The sequence below is a fragment of the Amblyomma maculatum genome, chromosome 10 (genome assembly GCF_055883805.1).
Source record: "Amblyomma maculatum isolate TAMU_Amacu chromosome 10, ASM5588380v1, whole genome shotgun sequence".
Taxonomy (NCBI): domain Eukaryota; kingdom Metazoa; phylum Arthropoda; class Arachnida; order Ixodida; family Ixodidae; genus Amblyomma; species Amblyomma maculatum.
In genome coordinates, this window is record NC_139353.1 from 2,763,984 (window position 1) to 2,782,790 (window position 18,807).

Sequence of the window (18,807 nt, forward strand, 5' to 3'; positions counted from 1 at the left end):
TATTGAGTGAAGTTATGTATCTACAAATGAAAATAGATGCGTGGTGTTTGGATGGAAAGTTTTATTTACAGCGATACATTTAGCTGAAACAGAGCCACTAAATTGGATAGCTTTAAGATCGTGAATATTGACCATGTATTCGTGCATTGCGCATTCTAAAATAGGCAAAGGCAGTGTCCACGGCGCGCAGAAACGTTGCGTTCTTGTGCACAGATATTTAGAAGGGAGCTTATTGCTGCTATCGAGTGAAGTTATGTATCTACAAATGAAAATAGATGCGTGGTGTTTGGATGGAAAGTTTTATTTACAGCGACACATTTAGCTGAAACAGAGCCAGTAAATTGAATAGCTTTAAGATCGTGAATATTGACCATGTATTCGTGCATTGCGCATTCTAAAATAGGCAAAGGCAGTGTCCATGGCGCGCAGAAACGTTGCGTTCTTGTGCACAGATATTTAGAAGGGAGCTTATCGCTGCTATCGAGTGAAGTTATGTATCTACAAATGAAAATAGATGCGTGGTGTTTGGATGGAAAGTTTTATTTACAGCGATACATTTAGCTGAAACAGCGCCAGTAAATTGGATAGCTTTAAGATCGTGAATATTGACCATGTATTCGTGCATTGCGCATTCTAAAATAGGCAAAGGCAGTGTCCACGGCGCGCAGAAATGTTGCGTTCTTGTGCACAGATATTTAGAAGGGAGCTTATTGCTGCTATCGAGTGAAGTTATGTACCTACAAATGAAAATAGATGCGTGGTGTTTGGATGGAAAGTTTTATTTACAGCGATACATTTAGCTGAAACAGAGCCAGTAAATTGGATAGCTTTAGGATCGTGAATATGAAAGAGAGCAATGGTTAGCCTTGACCGCCTAGTAAAGAGCAGAGACATTAGTCTGCCAACCAAGATTCGTATAACTCGTGCTATGGTCTTTCCAGTTGTGATGTATGGATGCGAGAGTTGGACTGTGAAAAAGGCTGACCGCCGAAAAATTGGCGCGTTTGAATTGTGGTGCTGGCGAAGACTCTAGAGAGTTCCTTAGACTGCCAGAAGATCAAATCAGTCGATATTGTCGACCATAAACCCTGACTGCTCATTGGAGGGTCAAATTCTAAAGTTAAAGCTCAGCTACTTTGGTCATCTGATGAGAAGAGAGGAGTCGCTGGAGAAAGATTTGATGTTGGGAAAGGTTGAGGGTCGCCGGAGAAGGGGTAGGCAGCGAACGTGGTGGTTAGATGGCATCCTCGAGGCACTGCAGATGAAGCTATGTGATGTTAAGAAGATAGTGAGAGACCGGAAAGCGTGGCGTGACATGGTCCATAGTGTCACGAAGAGTCGGACACGACTGAACGACTGAACTGAACTGATTCGTCCATTGCACATTCTAAAATAGGCAAAGGTAGTGCCCACGGCGCGCAGAAACGTTGCGTTCTTGTGCACAGATATTTAGAAGGGAGCTTATTGCTGCCATCGAGTGAAGTTAAGTACCTACAAATGAAAATAAATGCGTGGTGTTTGGGTGGAAAGTTTTATATACAGAGATACATTTAGCTGAAACAGAGCCAGTAAATTGGATAGCTTTAAGATCGTGAATATTGGCCCTGTATTCGTGCATTGTGCATTCTAAAATAGGCAAAGGCAGTGCCCACATCGTGCAGAAACGTGTTGTCCCTCTGAACGGATATTTTGGAGGGTGTCGTTGATGCCATCAATTGAAGTTGATTTACTAAAAAGCAAAATAAATACGTATTTAAACGCATCCCTGTTCTGCGATCCGTTATCACAGGCTTTAAAATTGATTCCTTGATTTCTCAAAAAGAAACTACGAAACATGTGCGTGCTTTTAGTACTCCACATACATAAGAAATTACACGATACACTGCATACGCTACGCAACGAAAGTCAATATGTTTGCAGCGCGCATCAGAGATTACGATGCGATAAGGTCGCTTGTCGTTTAAACGGACGTAGCAGTTTCATACCAGTGATGTTCCTTTAATTTTTTCATTTCGTTGCTGGATTTCCACTGAGCCGCCGTTTATAAGAAAGTAGGACGAGAAAAAAATTAAATTGGCTTAGCTCGGCTATGCCAGGATATACGTAGCGAGAGGTACGTTTCTTTGGCTGGGCCTGTGGTCATGTATGTTTAGCAATGAGAGACATTGGGTATACACATCTTTTATTCATTTTGCTTGACAGAGGCGAAGACTGCTCGATGATATGTGAAGTAGCATGCAGCTTTCTCATTTTGTCTATACAGTATTTGGATTTGGTAGAATCTCCAAAAACAGTCTCACACATTCGATTACTCACCGGTGTGAAGTCTATTTGGTGCCAAAGTCTCTCGCACTCACTACACATGCGTCCAAATGAATTTTTCACAGTCTGCATGCTTCAAATGTCCAGGTGACAGATGCACTTTCGGAAACTCGAGTGTAGTGACCAGCCACACGACGTGTCTTCACATCCTATTTGGTCGGTTCCTGTTGACGGAACTCTTCCATAAGCCCAATCTCGGCGGGTATGAGCCGTCTATTACACTCTGCAGTCTGACATCACCGTTTGGGAAGCCGTCCATCTCTTACGCCTTCTTACGCTCATTCTCGCTTTGCTGCTGCTATGCGCCGCTTTTTACGCTCTGCCGGCAGCTGCGTTTCAATGGAGGCGAAACGGAGAGACGTCCGTGTGTTGTGGGATGTCAGTGGTTGTTGCGACTGAAGGAAGAAGGAAAAGAAAATGCACGGGCCTGCTACTGGCTCTGTAGTTGAGCCACCTCCGCTGCCTCGTGCGGACAGAAGAGAAAATCGAGAAAAAAAAAGAAAAAGGGTTGGTTGGTTGGTTTGCGGGTTTAACGTCCCGAAGCAACTCAGGCTATGAGAGACGCCGTAGTGCAGGACTCCGGAAATTTCGACCACCTGGGGTTCTTTAACGTGCACTGACATCGCACAGCACACAGACGCCACTCCGTTTCGCCTGCATCGCAACGTAGCCGTCGAGGCCGGGATTCGATCCCGCTATCTTGGGCACAGTAGTCGAGCGCGTAACCGCCGCCCCGAAAAAAAAGGGGGAAGAGAAAGACTCGCGTCGCAACAGCCGTCGTCCACTACCAAAACGGTAGCGGGTGCAATGATGGCCTACAAGAGATAAAATATTGCGGTAGGCTAGCCCCTACCGCTAGCGGCAGTGACCTACCAATCTCAGCCCCGTAGGGTTAGGAGCAATCTCCATGTGCATGGTCGAAATTACTCCGCAGCCCTCCAGTACAGCTCCTCTTTCCTCTTTATCTCCGACCTTCTTACCTTCCCTTATAGCGCGGGACAGAGAGAGAGAGAGAGAGAGAGAGAGAGAGAGAGATAGATAGATAGATAGATAGATAGATAGATAGATAGATAGATAGATAGATAGATAGATAGATAGATAGATAGATAGATAGAGAGAGAGAGAGAGAGAGAGATAGCGAGAGAGAAACGTTATTGTCGGGAGTAATGTGGAAGAGCCAAGTGGCCGTTAGCTGGTGGCTTGCGGCGACTTCTTCAGCGCAGTTTCCAGTGCCCAATTGTATTTCGGGGCCCGCGTTGCGCAGCACTTCCTCCCAGGATTCAAGTGAGGGAGCTTCTATGAAAGCCTTGGGAGGCGGGTCCTCTGAGCAATCCCATATGACGTGATTAAGGTTGGCTTTCTCTCCGCATCTAGTGCAGGACGAGCTTATGCTGTGCGTAAACCGCAGGGTTGGGGAAGGAGTTCGTTTGTAGTTTCCTCCAGAAAATTTGTTGTTGTCTTGTTAGTGATTTGTGTGGTGGTGGGTATACTCTCCTAGAGAGTTTGAAGTGTTGTGTAAGGTCGCTGTACGTGAGCAATCCTTTCATTTCAAGTTCTTCGGCCTTAGGTCTCGCCGCTCGGCCGACGAAACCTCGAGCGTGTTGATGAGCAGCGTCATTGCCTCGGTTCACTGAGTGGGCGGGTACGTGTCCATAAGAGTTCTCTCTCTCTCTGTCGAGTCTGACATCCGCGAGGATGTTTTTGGAAGTATTTTATATTCTGCTACGCGAGAAGTTAGTATGGCAGTTTTTGAATCGCTGACTATTATGTCCGCATATGTTGTAGCAATCGCCGCTAAAGCGATTGCGGCTTCTTCCGCTTGGTCCGAGTAGTTGACTTTGACCGAAGCGGCTGATACGCATTTACTGACGTTACTGGACTGCTTAATTACACAGATGTCAAAGGCACCTTTAGCCATATGTAGACCGAGGCGTCGGTGTACACCACCCCATCGTGATTTAGGTATTTTCTGTTTAGGGCCCTAGCTCTAGCTTTCCTCCTGCCTTCATGAAAAGAGGGATGAATGTTTTTTGGCAAAGGTTTGGAGATAATTTTGTCGCGCTCTCCTCTTGGTAGTAGGCCCGAATGGTTGGTAAGGGGTTCGGCATTAATTCTTATACGATTGAGAATTTGTCTGCCTGCTTTAGAGTTCGTTAGTCTTTGTAGCTGTGCTCTTATGCGCGGTGATCAGCTCCTCTACAGTGTTGTGTATCCCAAGTTTTTCGGTTGAAGAGTTTCTGGGTAGACCTAGCCCAACCTTGTGGGTGCTTTTAATGAGTCTAATTTCTCCTTGTCAGATTGAATGAGGCGGAGGTAAGGGACTGCGTATGTGAATCGACTTAGTACAAAGGCATGGATAAGACGACAAATGTCAGCCTCTTTCATTCCTCTCTTTCTTGCTGTTACTGTGTATTAGTATAGTGATTTGTTGCACAGTCATTTCCAGCCGGTTGATAGTGACATTGCTCTTCCTATTGCTCTGGATGTAGAGCCCGAGTACTCTAATAGTATCGACTGTGGGTATGGGTAGTCCGTGCAGGCAGACTTTTATGTCTCCTTTGTTTTGCGTTTTCCTTCTGACTGCTAGTAGTTCAGACTTAGGTTGTGAGCATTTCAGCCCAATCTGGCTGGCATATGACTGGACTGCATTCACTGCTTCTTGAAGAGTTTCCTCTATGTGAGCGTCCGAACCCTTTGTTACCTACAACGTGACATCGTCAGCATATAGGGAGCAAGTGTCCACAGAGAAAATGTGACAGATACTGCGCCTTTCCTTTCCTGTGAACCAATTTATTGTTATTGCAATTATTATTATTATTATTATTATTATTATTATTATTATTATTATTATTATTATTATTATTATTATTATTAATACGCTCTGCATCTTGACTTTTCCGCTTGTCATGACGTTCTTCTCTTTGTTGGGGCGCCGCACGTCACTCGTAATGTAGCTGTGGTTTCGCGCATGCGCACTTGCGACCAAACTGACACACGGCAAAATGCGCTGCTGACTAGCGCAGTGTAGCTTTCGCTACAAAATCACTTGATAATATTCATTATTGCGTCCCTGTTATCGCTTGGTTCTTGATTACGTGCTACTAATCAAACATTTGGCTCAGTGGGATCGGTATATGACGCTGACGGCAAACAGCCAGCTGCAGTGCAGAAGCCACGTGAACGGGGGCGTCAGCGATATGGAACCACCCTTGCCTAAGGAGGCGTTGGGAGCCAAGTAGTAGACGTCTCCTTCATCGCAGGCGGAGTGCTTGACTTGGCAGTTGATGTACTGGAGCTCTCGGTTCAGGCAGAGCCGAATCTCAGCCAGGAGAGGCGCTGAATATTTCTGCGACAAGAGAAGACGTGCGCATTAATCCTGCTATGTTCTGCATATCACGTATGGAACTATGTGTGCAGAGGTTCTCTTAATTTCTCAATGAAGTCGGATTCTCGCCATATTATATAACCACATTTTCAAACGTGTTTTTATTAGCAGAATCGAACTATTGAAGCCAGTGGCGCAGACGACGTGGCTTCGAGGTCTCAGAGTCGTTGCAAAGGCCGGTCCTGGCGCGGAGCTGCCTAATGATGTAATAGGCGAATTGCTACAATTAAATAGCCTTGAATTGTGTTGTAAACGTACTGTACGTGATAGTGTGCGCGTGTACAGGTTTATCCTATTCGCTAGCATTTACTTAGGTTACACTTTTTCAGTGAATGAGTCTCCCAGTCTCTTTTTCACATACTTTTGCAACGTATGCGACACGTCAAAACGTCGGCCAGCAGCCTACACTTGGTTGTCTACTGTGGAAATACGTGAAAGTCATTCGCCAGCCGATCTAATATTGGAACATGGACCGCATTCCTTTCTTGCATGGGCACATTAAAAGGGAAGACTTTAAAAAAATTAAAGAGCACTGCAGAATCTGCATTGCAGTAATGCGAAAGCGCGGATGCTGCTGTTGTTTGCTTCTGGTTTGCTTCTAGTTGTTCAGTTCACTTCTCGTTTACCCATTTTAGTCTTTGTTACTTTCGAATTGCGCGCCAATCCCTTCCTATGCCCTTTTTAGGCTCTACTTCCGTTTGCGTGACGTTACGTCCTTGACGTCACCCTAATTGACTGATTTAATTAACCATTTTAGTATTTGATAAATACAAATGTGGCGCTAAGGCATTGGCTATTGGGCCCATTTTTGCCTTTACTTTTACATGTTTTGCCTCCAATTAATTACCTAATTAACACATTGGCTTAATTATTTTTCGGACGCAACATTACGTCATGCTCTATCGATTGACACCACTCATTAACCTCTAACACTTCTCAATTACAAAACTGCTGCGGTGACGGTTTTGCTTGTTTTGCCTGTAATAATTACCTAATTAACTTATTTGCCTAATTTTTTTTGGGCAAGCATTGCGTCACCCTCTACCGATTAGCACCACTCATTAACCTCCTATGGGGCTGAAACGTGGAGGCTAACCAAGAGAGTCCTACTTAAGTTGAGGACAACCCAGAGGGCTATGGAACGAAAAATGGTAGGGGTAACATTAAGAGATATAAAGCGTGCAGAGTTGGTCAGAGAAATAACTCAAGTTACCGACATTCTAGTAGAAATTAAGAAGAAGAAATGGACATGGGCAGGACATGTAGTGCGAAGAGAGGATAACCGATGGTCGCTGAGGGTAACAAACTGGATTCCAAGGGAAGGAAAGCGTAGCAGGGGGCGGCAGAAAGTTAGGTGGGCGGATGAGATTAAGAAGTTCGCAGGGGTCAAGTGGATGCAGCTAGCACAGAACCGGGTTAAGTGGAGAAATATTGGAGAGGCCTTCGCCCTGCAGTGGGTATAATCAGGCTGATGATGATGATGATGATTAACCTCCACCACTTCTCAATTACTCACAACTGCTGCGAACAGCTTTTGCATTTTTGCCTGTAATTGCCTAACTTGTTGGCCTAATTATGTTTGCGGACACAACATTACGTCACCCACTTACGATTGACACAACATTACGATAGACCCTAATCAGTAGCCTCTACCACTCCTCAATTACTCACAACTGCTGCAGACACGAGTTTGCTGACGCGGTCTGCGGACGTGGCCTGCGGACGCGGCCTGCGGACGTGGCCTGCGGACGTGGCCTGTGGACGCGGCCTGCGGACAGAAATCTGTGAACATAGCGACGGATCGCTTTCGCATTAATAACGCTGGGGTGCGCTGGGCAGCCGCTTGAGATTAGCTTGAGATAGCGTCATATTTGACCTCTAAGAAGAGACATGAGCTCTTCCCGTTACTCCTGTTTCCTCTCCATCATGATGGTCTTTAGTCCTCTCAGTTGGATGACCGCACCACCATGTGCTAGAGGACTGCCGTTCAGTATAACTTTTTTAGGGCAAGGCTCCGTTTATAACATCGGTTGGAGGAAATCCGTCTCTCTGACAGCAATATGGCTCTATAGGTCGTGGCGAGATTGAAATTTAGTTGTGGAGGACCCGTTAGGTGAGGTTAATGGTGGCCCTTTAGATGCCTGGTATAGTTACGCGGCCATATACAGCACGTAGCTTTTGCTTTTATTACCAGATTTTGAACACTTTGGCTCAGAGTTTGAACATACGCGAGAAATCTTCAGGTGCTCGCGCTCTGAAGCGTCACCTATGAGCGTTAGCTGCATGCCTCGAGCGGTAGTGACGTGCGCTTCAAAAGCAAAGCGGTGCAGGCGAAAGAAGCTTTTCAGCCACATATGTTACGGAAATCCAGCGTTATCTAGGCGAAGGTTTTTGCGACAGCACGCCTTCAGGGATGCAATGCTGGCAAGATTTATTAAGGGCAGCGCGGATGGCATTCATGTTGATAGCTCTCTTTACAACTTTACAAAGCATCGATTGATAGCTGAATATTTTGTTCAGTTTTCTGCTGATACAACCAGCAAACAGGTTCCCTTTCGAATTTTATGCATATAATAAGAAACTGCAGCCTATCATCCCCTGGCATTTCAATTGTTAAGGTTGAACCTATTGGAATTGAACATATCAAGCACATTCCCACCATATCTTCCCTTTTGACTAACTTCTGCTGGTTCATTACTACAAGGTAGTCGTCAATTCATATCTAAAGATGCATTTTACTTTGTCAGTGTTCATCCGCGCAACAATACGTTGGCCGGCAAGGCAGCCAATTTGTACTACAAACCACCAAACGCAGTTCGTTCCATGTAAAGTCAGTGTCGTTTGTGAAATCCCATTCACTTGTGGTATGTTATATTTGGATAATCAGGTGGATGCTTAAATACAAGGCTGAGCGAGCATCGCGTGGAAGCGGGATCCATATCAGCTATGGTGAATCTCGCTGATCAGTGCAAACCGTGTTTTATTAAAAGATACCCTGGCGACCCAAACCTGCACGCCGGCCTTTCAGAATACAAGCGTACTGGCAACATTGAAAACGCAAACATAACTCGATAGTTTCGAAGCACTGCGTATAGATAAAGAAGGACCAAACTGCGTCAGCACTTCGTCTGTGAATCTATTTAAAAAAAGAGAGATCGCACTTTAAGCTGGACCTCCCCACTGCGCATGTATGATTGCCAGCGTTTAGAGAAGACTTATGCTCCACGCGTTTCCATTAAACGACAATTGAAGACTATCGCCTGTCCTGTTCGCATGTGTTCTTTCTGTTCGTTGTGTCCTAATAAGCGCCAGCAAATGTGATTTCGAATGCTTTCCAACTCGCCTTAATGAATGGTTCGCTTGGTCATGTTGGAAACCGTGCTGAGTCAGGTCTGTTGCGTCTCGGCCGAGGTGTCCATTAAGAAGGAGAGACGGAACTCGCGTGTCAGCTGCCCATGTTGAGAAGCCCGTTTATTGACGACGTGCCTGATATTTATAGAACACAGTCTACGCCACAGATGAGGTCACTATCTATAGACGAAGACACAAGTACAGTCACAATGCATAGAGCAGAAACCGAAACCGGACGAAGGAACACAGCATAGGCGGCGATCGTGAACAATCCCGACGGACCACTACATATTTGAGGTTCTATTGCCTACAGCAGGTGCCTGCCTCAGCAGTTGCTTTACTTCCAACGTTTGAGCCAACCAGCGAAACACAGTTCAGGGATTTCGCATGTGGGGTTGCAAAAGAGCCCTAGAGGTCTTACCTGACTGTTGCGACACACAAAATTGGCCGCTTCTTTGATATCGCGATGGAGGGCGTCCTTGATTTGTTGTAGCTGAAAGAAAAAAAGATTTATTCAGGTGCTGTGCATATTTTCCTTTATTAATACTGGAATATTCTGAGTCGGCGTACCGTGTATGTTCTTTCAGAGGTAGGCAATATAGCGCCTCTTCGAAGGTATCTGAAACACGCACAAACGCCGTAATTATATTCCTCACGGAGAAATTTAGAAGGGCTTCTTTTGTGGCTGCTACCCTTCGTTTTTTTTTTCCTGTTCTTCCCCCTGATTACTTGTAAAGTAGAGAAAACTTCACCAAGTGTTAAATATGATTCGCAATAGTATATTCTGGAAGGTTCACAGCTTGTACCGAGAAGCGTTTTTCATCTTCGACCTCAAAATACTTCCTCTGACACGTAGCCACGTATCCAGGCTATGTGGATGTTCATAAATATTGCCTTAATCTCGTCTTCCTTGATTGGCAACCAGCTTTGCCGAGAACGATATCGGACACGTGCCGGGTGCTCTACCGCGAATCTAAATTGTATAAAACGTCCGAGCTGTCCCTGAAGCGTGCCCAAGTTTTGGAGACAATAGGTGAACGCTTAGAATTGCTTTCCGCATTGCGATCCGCTACGAAACTCGCTTTTTGGAGGCGTCAGTTGCGCATGCACAGATAGTACTGAGCGGAGCTGCTCAGACGCACCTTGGACGCTACGGAAGCGGATTATGACAGCGGTTCAACCTTTGGTTTTACTCTCTCTCTTCTCGGTAGATGCTTGGACGGCGCCGTAAGGAGTAAAGAAAGAAGACTTCGTAGGGGAGCTGCCGCGCCGAGTTGGAACCCGGCCACGGTGAACGCGTTTCGGTTTCGACGGAGACTCAAGCCGTGCCCAGCGGTGTCAGTGGACGCTAAAGATCCCCAAGTGGTCGAAATGGATCCGGAACTACGACACCTCTTGCTCTCTTTTTTTACAATCACCTTCCCCTTACGGTGTCCGGCGAGAAGTGCGACGCGAATTGGTGTACAAATTAACGAACCCTTCTTCTGAGAAAGTGTGTCCGCGCATTCCTTAAAGGGCCACTGTCCAGGGAAGGCCCTTTTAAAGGGCCACTGTCCAGGGAAGGCCCTTTTAAGAAAAGTAGCCCAGTGTTTCGATCAGGTACCCGAGATAGTCTGTGCAAAATTCTACAGCGACACGCGCGCCGCAAAGCATCGAAAATACAATTCAAAGCTCCCTCATGCTCTCCTTTGAGAAGCCAGCTTCACCGCTTCCTGCGCTGGCCCGACGGGCCCCGATAATGACGTACGTACCGGGAACGACGTCCATTGGTCCCTCTCGCTGACTGACGGGAGAAGGATGGGTGTCTACCGCTCGCAGCGCGCTTTTCCCTCGCCACGGCCAGACTGAATCCAGCGACGCGCGCTCCCTCGACCGCTTTTTTTTTTTCGCGCTCGCGGAGAGCCACGCCCCACCTCCCGCCAAACGCGGAGGAGGAAGGGGAATTTGTATTGCGGAGGCTAGACGACCTCGGGCAGGAGAGTGAAAAACCTTTGCGAGGGAACGGAAGGAGAGAGGCAGGATAGAATCGGGTGATTGCGGTGGCTGTAACTGCGTTATTAGTTACTCTTTTCAAAAACATTTTGCGGCCTTGCGTTCCAGGGGCGAAGTCTCATAGTCACCGGGGAAGAAAATATTTTCGACCGGAGGGTAGACAGTGGGCCTTTAACTCCCAATGTGGCGAGGTGACCCTTTCTTGGTCTATTCAGCGCGTAGCTATAGGGTGTGCAATAACGAGGGTATGCGAGACACTGTCTGTTTCTTGATTTGGCTCTGCGCCTTAGGTGGCCTGTTTGATACGTTCCAACTAAAAATTTCATTTCCGCGCTGACCTGTAAAAAGCCGAGCAGATTCGGGACTACAGCTGATTTCCACGCTATTAATATGAATATTTGTCAATACTGGGACACATGTATATTTGAAATATTTTGAGCTGCGTTCTGTACAGCAAAACTGAGACTTGTTTGCGGCCAAGGTTGCTGAACTTAGCAAAATGTTCATTCCACTGAGGCGTATTAGGAGCAATACTAGAGCCTCATGGTTTATTAGAACGCTCTCCCGAATTTCTAACAAATAAAAACGACTTTTTTGTCTAGCTAAAACTCGAAACACGCCTAAACCGTGGAAGGCCTACTTCTCATTTTCGAAAAAGTCCCCCGACGCGATCTTGAATTCCAAGGAACACTTCTTTAACACAACGTTGCCGAATATGTTAAAGGGGTCATGACACCAATTTTGGAACATAAACTGTTTATTGCATTGTCGCGACGCCGGACGAACAGGGCCGGCCGGAGCCGAGGGTTGACCGGTGAGGCGTCGAGGAATCGCGGCGCAGAGTACAAATAGTAGTTTATTTACATCTTTGGAGATTTCAGAAGGACGAGGTGACAGTTTGCGCACTGCATCACCGAGCCCCGCCCCGCACATTCTTGCACGTGTGCCACTACACTTTAACACACACGTCGCCAGTTCACAAGCGACCCCTCGTCGTTCTCTCCTCACCGCTGAGAGTCAAGTTGCCTCTGTTTTTGTCCGTTCGGTCCGGCGCCCTGGGGTTTCCCCCTCAGCGGCAAACACTTCAGCCAGCAGGCCAGACCTCGCGCGAAGCCGACGACGGCTTCTCCCTCCGCTTTTGTCCATCGTCGAGTACCGCAACCCGACACCGCGCGGCTCCGACGACGGTTTCTTGCTCCGCCGCCGTTCCTCTGTAGGTCATTAACAGGCCAGGCTCTTCTTGGGAAGTCAGGCCGTTTCTTCACAAAGCGACCAAATCGGTGCTTCAGAAAGGCCATGGGTTAGGGCAGCGGTTGTGGAGGCGTGCGCGCTGACCGGGTGGACATCTGCAGACGAAGCTTGCTGAGATGCCCGTGGAGCGAACGCAGACACACCGACGCCTTCTGAGCAATTAATTAGCTCGGACCCAACAGCTCCTCCGCCGACGAGAAGATCTCGGACAGCGAGGAGTTTCCGCTGCTCGACGTTAGAGATCAGCTTCTTCGTACGGTGGTTGGGCCACTCCTAAATCGAAAAGACTGGCGCCACAAACCAAGCAAGCGCCAGCAAAAGCTCTCGATATCCCAGGCTAATGTATGATAAACAAAACTCTCTGCCCAGTATCATACTTGCGGGCCCAGCTGCCACACTACTGTCATCCGTTTTCTGTCTCACTCCCTCTCTTCTGTTCACAAAAAGAACTACAAACTCACTCACTTTTGAAAACTGCTTAGAAACAATCAGTGCAACAATACCTAACCTAAATACTTAGTATAACAGTAAAGGATACATTTGTGCCTTCCTCGTTCACGGAAGCGGTAAAAGGATTAATATCCATCGACGTTAGCTTTTGTCTTTCCCTTTTGTACCGCACGCTAAAGCTGAAATCTTGAAGCGCAAGGCTACATCTCAATAGTCGGAAATTTTTCCCTGCCATTTGCGAAAGCCGTGTTAGTGGGCAGTGGTCTGTCACAAAGACGATCGGGGTTCCGTAGAGATAGCAAGCTAGTTTTTGGGATGCTCAAACCAGGCAAGCACACTCTTTTTCGCATGCGCTATAGGCCTCTCCTCTTGCTGTTAGCTTTCTGCTGGCGAATAGCACGGTATATTCATTTCCGTTCTCATCCACCTGACAGAGAACCACTCCCAATTCAAGGTTACTTGCGTCACATTGAACGACAAAGGGTATGTCATATCTCGGTGCACGCAGTACAGAGGAGCAAGACAGGGCTGCCTTGAGCGCCTGAAACGCACTGTGCATTTCTTCGCTCCAACGTACTCTCTCTGGCGCGTTTTTTTCTTGGGCGTCTGTAAAGGGAGCTGCAAGTTCTGAGTAGCGTTTTACCTCCTCCTTTAGTATCTCCTGCTGGTGCGGAGCCATTCTGCCGCAACCTGACCCGCGGTGGCCTGCTCAATATCATAAGTAACGAGCGCTGTCCGCCTCGGTTTTTCAGAGAATAGGCAGTCGTGCTCGGAGATGACGCTGTGCAAGTCAGCACACTGCGCTTCAGCCAGGCCCTCAGCCGGCGTTGCTACTCTCTCATCAGCCTCAATACTTTCTCTAGGACTGCCCAACTGAGGAATTTCCGTGATTAATTCCTCACTGACGTTAAAAGCCATGTTGACTGCCTGAATCTCGCCCTCATATCGTTTCATGAGGTGATAGATCATGACACCTCGGCACTTTCGTTTCCGCTCGATGGCGTCGTTCGTATCTCGGAACGGCCCATTGAACTTGGAGCTTATTCTCTCGCAATGGGCGCAGGACAAGGACTTGATACGACTGCAACTTTGCATTTCGGTCGTAGTAACTTCTCCCCCTAGTCTGTGCCTCAATGTTGGCTGTGTCCAACACAACTTTGAGACTTCCATCTTCTGTCTGCTCCTTAATGAGCGTTTCTCTGGTCACCTTCCGAGAATTCGATCGAGCGACACTAACGACGGAAGCACAAACAACCCCTTACAATCACTTTCCTCACTTTCCGATTGTCTTGTGTTGTCTGAACTAGCTTCCGTTTCTATCTCATCGGAGTGCGATGGGGCCTGCTTGTTTTCCATTTCATTGAACTGCCTGTATGACACCCCCTGACTGCTCTCTTGTTCACCGCTCCTCTGCAAGGTCGGAGACTGTGCACGCGCGTCATCTCCACCCTCCGGTCGTGAGTCAGCTTCTTTCATCTCTAGCTTGGCAGCAAGGGAACGCCCCTTAGCTCTTGTGAGCGCCTGAACGACTCCCCCTGTCAAGCTTTTACCTTGAGCTCTCAGAAGCTGGTACGTTCGGTTAGAAAACAAGTAAGGGTACTGCGGTGGCAACTTGTTTGAAACTGCAGCCTCAGTACGAACTTCACCGAAAGGCCCAGTGATCACGACTTCCGCTACTGGAAGGCAAACACTACATTCCTCCAGAATCAGCTTTATCCACGCGCATATTTCGCTGTACTGCTTTTCTTCCACGTAATCCGGATGTACAAGGTCGATTGTTGCCCCACTGTCCCTGAGCACTCGGATTTTTTTCCGTTGACAGTCAAATCAAACAAATAAGGACTGAGTAGTTCCTCATTCGTCGCCGAATCGCAAGTGTATGCGAACGTAACTTTCGGTTTCCGACATCTCGCTGCAATATGCCCAGATTCTTGGCAGTTATAGCAGATTGGCGGTTTGCGCGCTTCAAAAATCTTCGGTGACCGGGCATGTGCCCTCTTTTTTTCCAGGCTCACATTCTGACTTTTCAGCACTACTAAGTTTTTTCGTAGCGTCCATTGTACCATTTCTCAGCTGCTTAGATTCCGAACTCCACTGGCGCTTTCCCAGTCCTGGCCCTGTCAAGCTCTCCCTTATCAGTCGGCATATTGGGAGAAAACTCCTCTCGCACCCCTCGGCGAGACGTATTCGTCCGCAGGTTCTGCCGCTGCCTGAACCGAGCTGACAGTCGCCTTGTCCTAAATCCAAATTTTCGTCGCCTCTGGAACTTTACAAAGAAATTGCTCGATGGCAATGATTTCCAAAGCTTTGAGGTACTCATTATTGGCCTTGGCGCCTGCCATCCATTTCGTCAGGTTTGCCTTTAACTCATAGGCAAACTCTGCATAGCTAGCACCTTGCCTCTTTGTAATTCTCCGAAATCTCTGTCTGAAAGCGTCCGACGACAGATGAAATCTCTTGAGAAGGCTCTCCTTAACTTTATCGTAGATGTGAGAGTCCTCCGCAGAGGGTCGAGCAATTACATCCGCTGCCTCGCAAGGCAGTAAGCTTAACAAACGCCGCGGCCAAGAGCTGAGACCAAACTGCCTTTTCGCACGTTCTTTCGAAGTTCACAAGATAGAGGCCTATGCCCTGCCCAACCTTGAATGGCTGCAGTAGCTTTGATAGTTCATACAGATCTTGTCGGACCGCTGCCTCTACTCCTTGGACAACGTTCGTCTTTCTGAGCTCAACTTGCAGGCGGAGTTTCTCTACTTCAAGCTCTAATTGCTTTTTCTCTTCCGCCTGGGCTCTCTGAATCTCCATCCATGTCTCTTCTACTTGCCCTCTCTCAGCATCCGAACTTTCTATTGCCTCAATGATCTCATGCTTTGTCATTTCAGGGCCAACCTTGATGCCTATAGCTCCTCCCCCAGACTCACGAGTTGAGATTTGAGCAGGTTTTTTCAAATCCATGACAGCAGTGTGGCAATGCACTGGCCTCCACCCAGAGGTACTTTAATTTACGCTTCTGCGGCTGACCTCCAAAGAAATAAGATTACACCTCTATCTTATTAGCCTGGGAACTCAAAAGCAATGCCAGCACTCACCAGTCCGCAACTGCCAGTCTCCGTGATCTCGGTGTGCTCTTCTCCATCAGTCAGCCAGGTTCGATTCCACCACGCTGCCAATCAGTTGTCGCGATGCCGGATGAACAGGGCCGGAGCCGAGGGTTGACCGATGAGGCGTCGAGGAATCGCGGAAACGAAGAGCTTTCATTAGAGCAGAGTACAAGTAGTTCATTGACATCTTATTTATTAGCATCTTATTTCTGATGTGCCAAGAAACTAAACCTCAAAGTTTCAGCTGCATCGGAGCTGCAGATATTTTTAAAACTAGCATTTTCGTTTCTTCGGAAAAGCTTGCTGATCTGGCAACCGGCGCAGTCGGCGCAGTCAGAGTGCCAGAGGGGCCAGGTGAACAGGATCGCAAACGGAGTGCTTGCAGAGCCTGGAATGAAGGAGTCCGGCAGGCCTGCTCAGAACTGCGATCCAAGTGCGAGTTTATTAACCCCACAAGGCTGCTTCATGGGCGACTCCATGACCTCAGCTATGGAGCCAAGGGGGCCGAAGAGTTGGGGCAACGCTTAGGGCGACGATTGTGTGCTTTCTTCGGACTGCGCTCCCGCAAAAGATGGATGAAACTGAACCCAGCAGCACCAATCATGGAAGCTCTGGGTCAGGCAATCATGCAGATGTTGGGTTTTCAGAACGTTCCACAGGCAAGGGCGCCACAGAGGTCGTCGCCGGCAACACTGCGAGTCGCAAGACGCAAGCAAGGGGTCGTGCGGGACCCATCAATGCCCAGTGACCATGTGCTTCCTGAACATGCAGGGGGGTCGCAAGGAGCAGAAGTGGGAAGAGCTCCAGGAACAAATGCGCCAACTGGATATAGCAGCATTTGCAGTGGTAGAGACGCACCTCTGGGAAGAAGAAACCCCCCGCATGACCCACGATTTGTGTCGGAGGGCTGCAACCGAGCCAGGCACGAAATACGAGGAGGAATTGGGTGTTTGTGGGGCGTGGCTCAACAATGGGTGCGAGTGCGGCCACACTGTAGCGAACACAGGTGGATAATAATAATAACCACATGTGTTCACTACAGTGTGGCCGCACTCGCACCGATTGTTGAGTCACGCCCCACAAACACCCAATTCCTCCTCCTTGTCTTTCGTGCCTGGCTCGGTTGCAGCCCTCCCACACAAGTCGTGGGTCATGCGGAGGGGTTTCTTCTTCCCAGAGAGGAGCGAACACATGTGGATGACAGGACAGATTTTGGGACAACCTGTGGCACTAGCGATTGTGTATCTGTGGACTGGTGACCAAACAGCAAAGAACACTGAAATGTGTAGTTGCTTGGCTGCAGATGTGGAATTCTTCGCTCAAAACCACGAGGTGCTTATGTTGGGTGACTTTAATGCTCACCTGGATGACCTGGATGGTCGCACGGATGCAAGTGGGCGGCTCTTGCAAAAGCTGGCACGACAGGGTCACCTTATCATAGTGAACCTCTCACAGAAGTGTGAGGGGACGGTGACATGTGCAGTACGGGACCGGAAGTCGTGTATAGACTACTGTCTCATGACAGAGGGCCTGTATGCCAAATTAGAAATGATGATCATTGAGGAGGATGGCACAGGGAACCTTGTCAGTGACCACAATCGGTTGCGGTTGGTCTTTGGCCGGGGCAAGAGGCGAAGGACCATGCAACAGAGCAGCACAAGACGGCCCAGTGATCAAGAACTGCCGGAGCTGGCGGACGACCTGGAGACATCTGATGAGCTCTTACACTGAATTCGTAGAAGAGTGTATCGGGATGCTCAGAAAGGACCCAGGTTAGAAACGAAAGCACATTGCAAAGCCATGGTGGGATGCAGAAGTGGCAGCATCTATTAGACGCAGACGGGAGGCATGCAGGCGCCACAGGCAAATCATCAAGAATGGGGAGATGAAAGATGTGGCACAGGCGTGGGAGTCATATCGGGACTTGAAGCAAGAAGCTGCGCAACTGGTCCAGCAGAAGATACGCAGGATCAATGCACAGTTCATGCGCATGTTGAAAGTAGCTGGTCAGCAGGCTCCTCAACGGTTCTGGCAGCATGTCCAAAGGGGCCGAAAGAACACTACCCAGCTGACACTGCGGAGAGCCCCAGATGCAGAGGAACTGCACGGTGACGACTGCATTTTTTGTTAGAGGAATGGCTGCAGATCCCCCTACAGGCACAGGGCATGACAGCTCCCACTGAGAACGACCAGGGTCTTGTGTTCAAGGGCACATTGGCAGACACAGAAGAGGCTGGGCTCCGTCAAGCCCCAAGTGATAAGGAGAATGAGTGAGCCATGAAGAAGGTAGATGCGGGAACAGCTCAAGGATGTGACGGGGTGTCCATGAGCATGGTGAGGGCTTTGGGACCTCTGATCCAGGCTCGCCTGTGGGAGCTGCTGGCACTGGTGCTGACAGAAGCAGACATTCTAGATGACTGGAAGATCGTGAAGGTGAAGCTGCTGTACAAGGGTGCGGGGGACAGGAGGAATCTGGCTAACTACAGATCCATCACTGTCACCCCAGTACTGTACAGGGTGGCAATGCAGGTCATCAAGACCAGGCTCCAGAGGTAGGCTGAGAAACAAGGAGTCCTGGGCGAGCTGCAAATGGGTTTCCGCACCGGTCGCCGGATAGAGAACAATCTACTTGTCCTTACAGACTGTATAGAAATGGCTATGAGGTACAGTTTACCTCTCTATGTGAAATTTCTGGACATAGCAAAGGCGTATAACTGTGTAAAATGGGACCTCCTGTGGATCATGCTGCAGGAAATGGGGCTGGTGGCACAAGATGTCGAACTCCTCCCGGCCATTTATGCAGCTCCATCAGCAGAGGTGGAGTGAAGCAATATGGTGACGGCGCCCACGGGAATGCATCAAGGTCTGCGGCACGGATGCCCGCTCTCCCCACTGCTGTTCATGCTGTTGTGAGTGGGGTGACACGGAGGCCGGCAGAGTCGGGATGTGGCTACA

The 18,807-nt window shown here is 48.4% G+C and overlaps 1 protein-coding gene across 1 annotated transcript in view; it reads right to left on the reverse strand.

The window, feature by feature from the left end:
* Positions 1–5,113: 5,113 nt before the first annotated feature.
* Positions 5,114–18,807, reverse strand: part of LOC146175399 (ribonuclease Oy-like) — a 32,847-nt gene continuing 19,153 nt past the window's right edge. The window contains exons 7-9 of the mRNA XM_084581746.1: positions 9,629–9,677; positions 9,480–9,551; positions 5,114–5,668 (exon numbers count right to left, since the gene is read on the reverse strand). Coding sequence (XP_084437872.1) covers positions 5,441–5,668; positions 9,480–9,551; positions 9,629–9,677 — 349 coding nt within the window. The 3' untranslated portion in view covers positions 5,114–5,440. The remainder of the gene's footprint in view (positions 5,669–9,479; positions 9,552–9,628; positions 9,678–18,807) is intronic.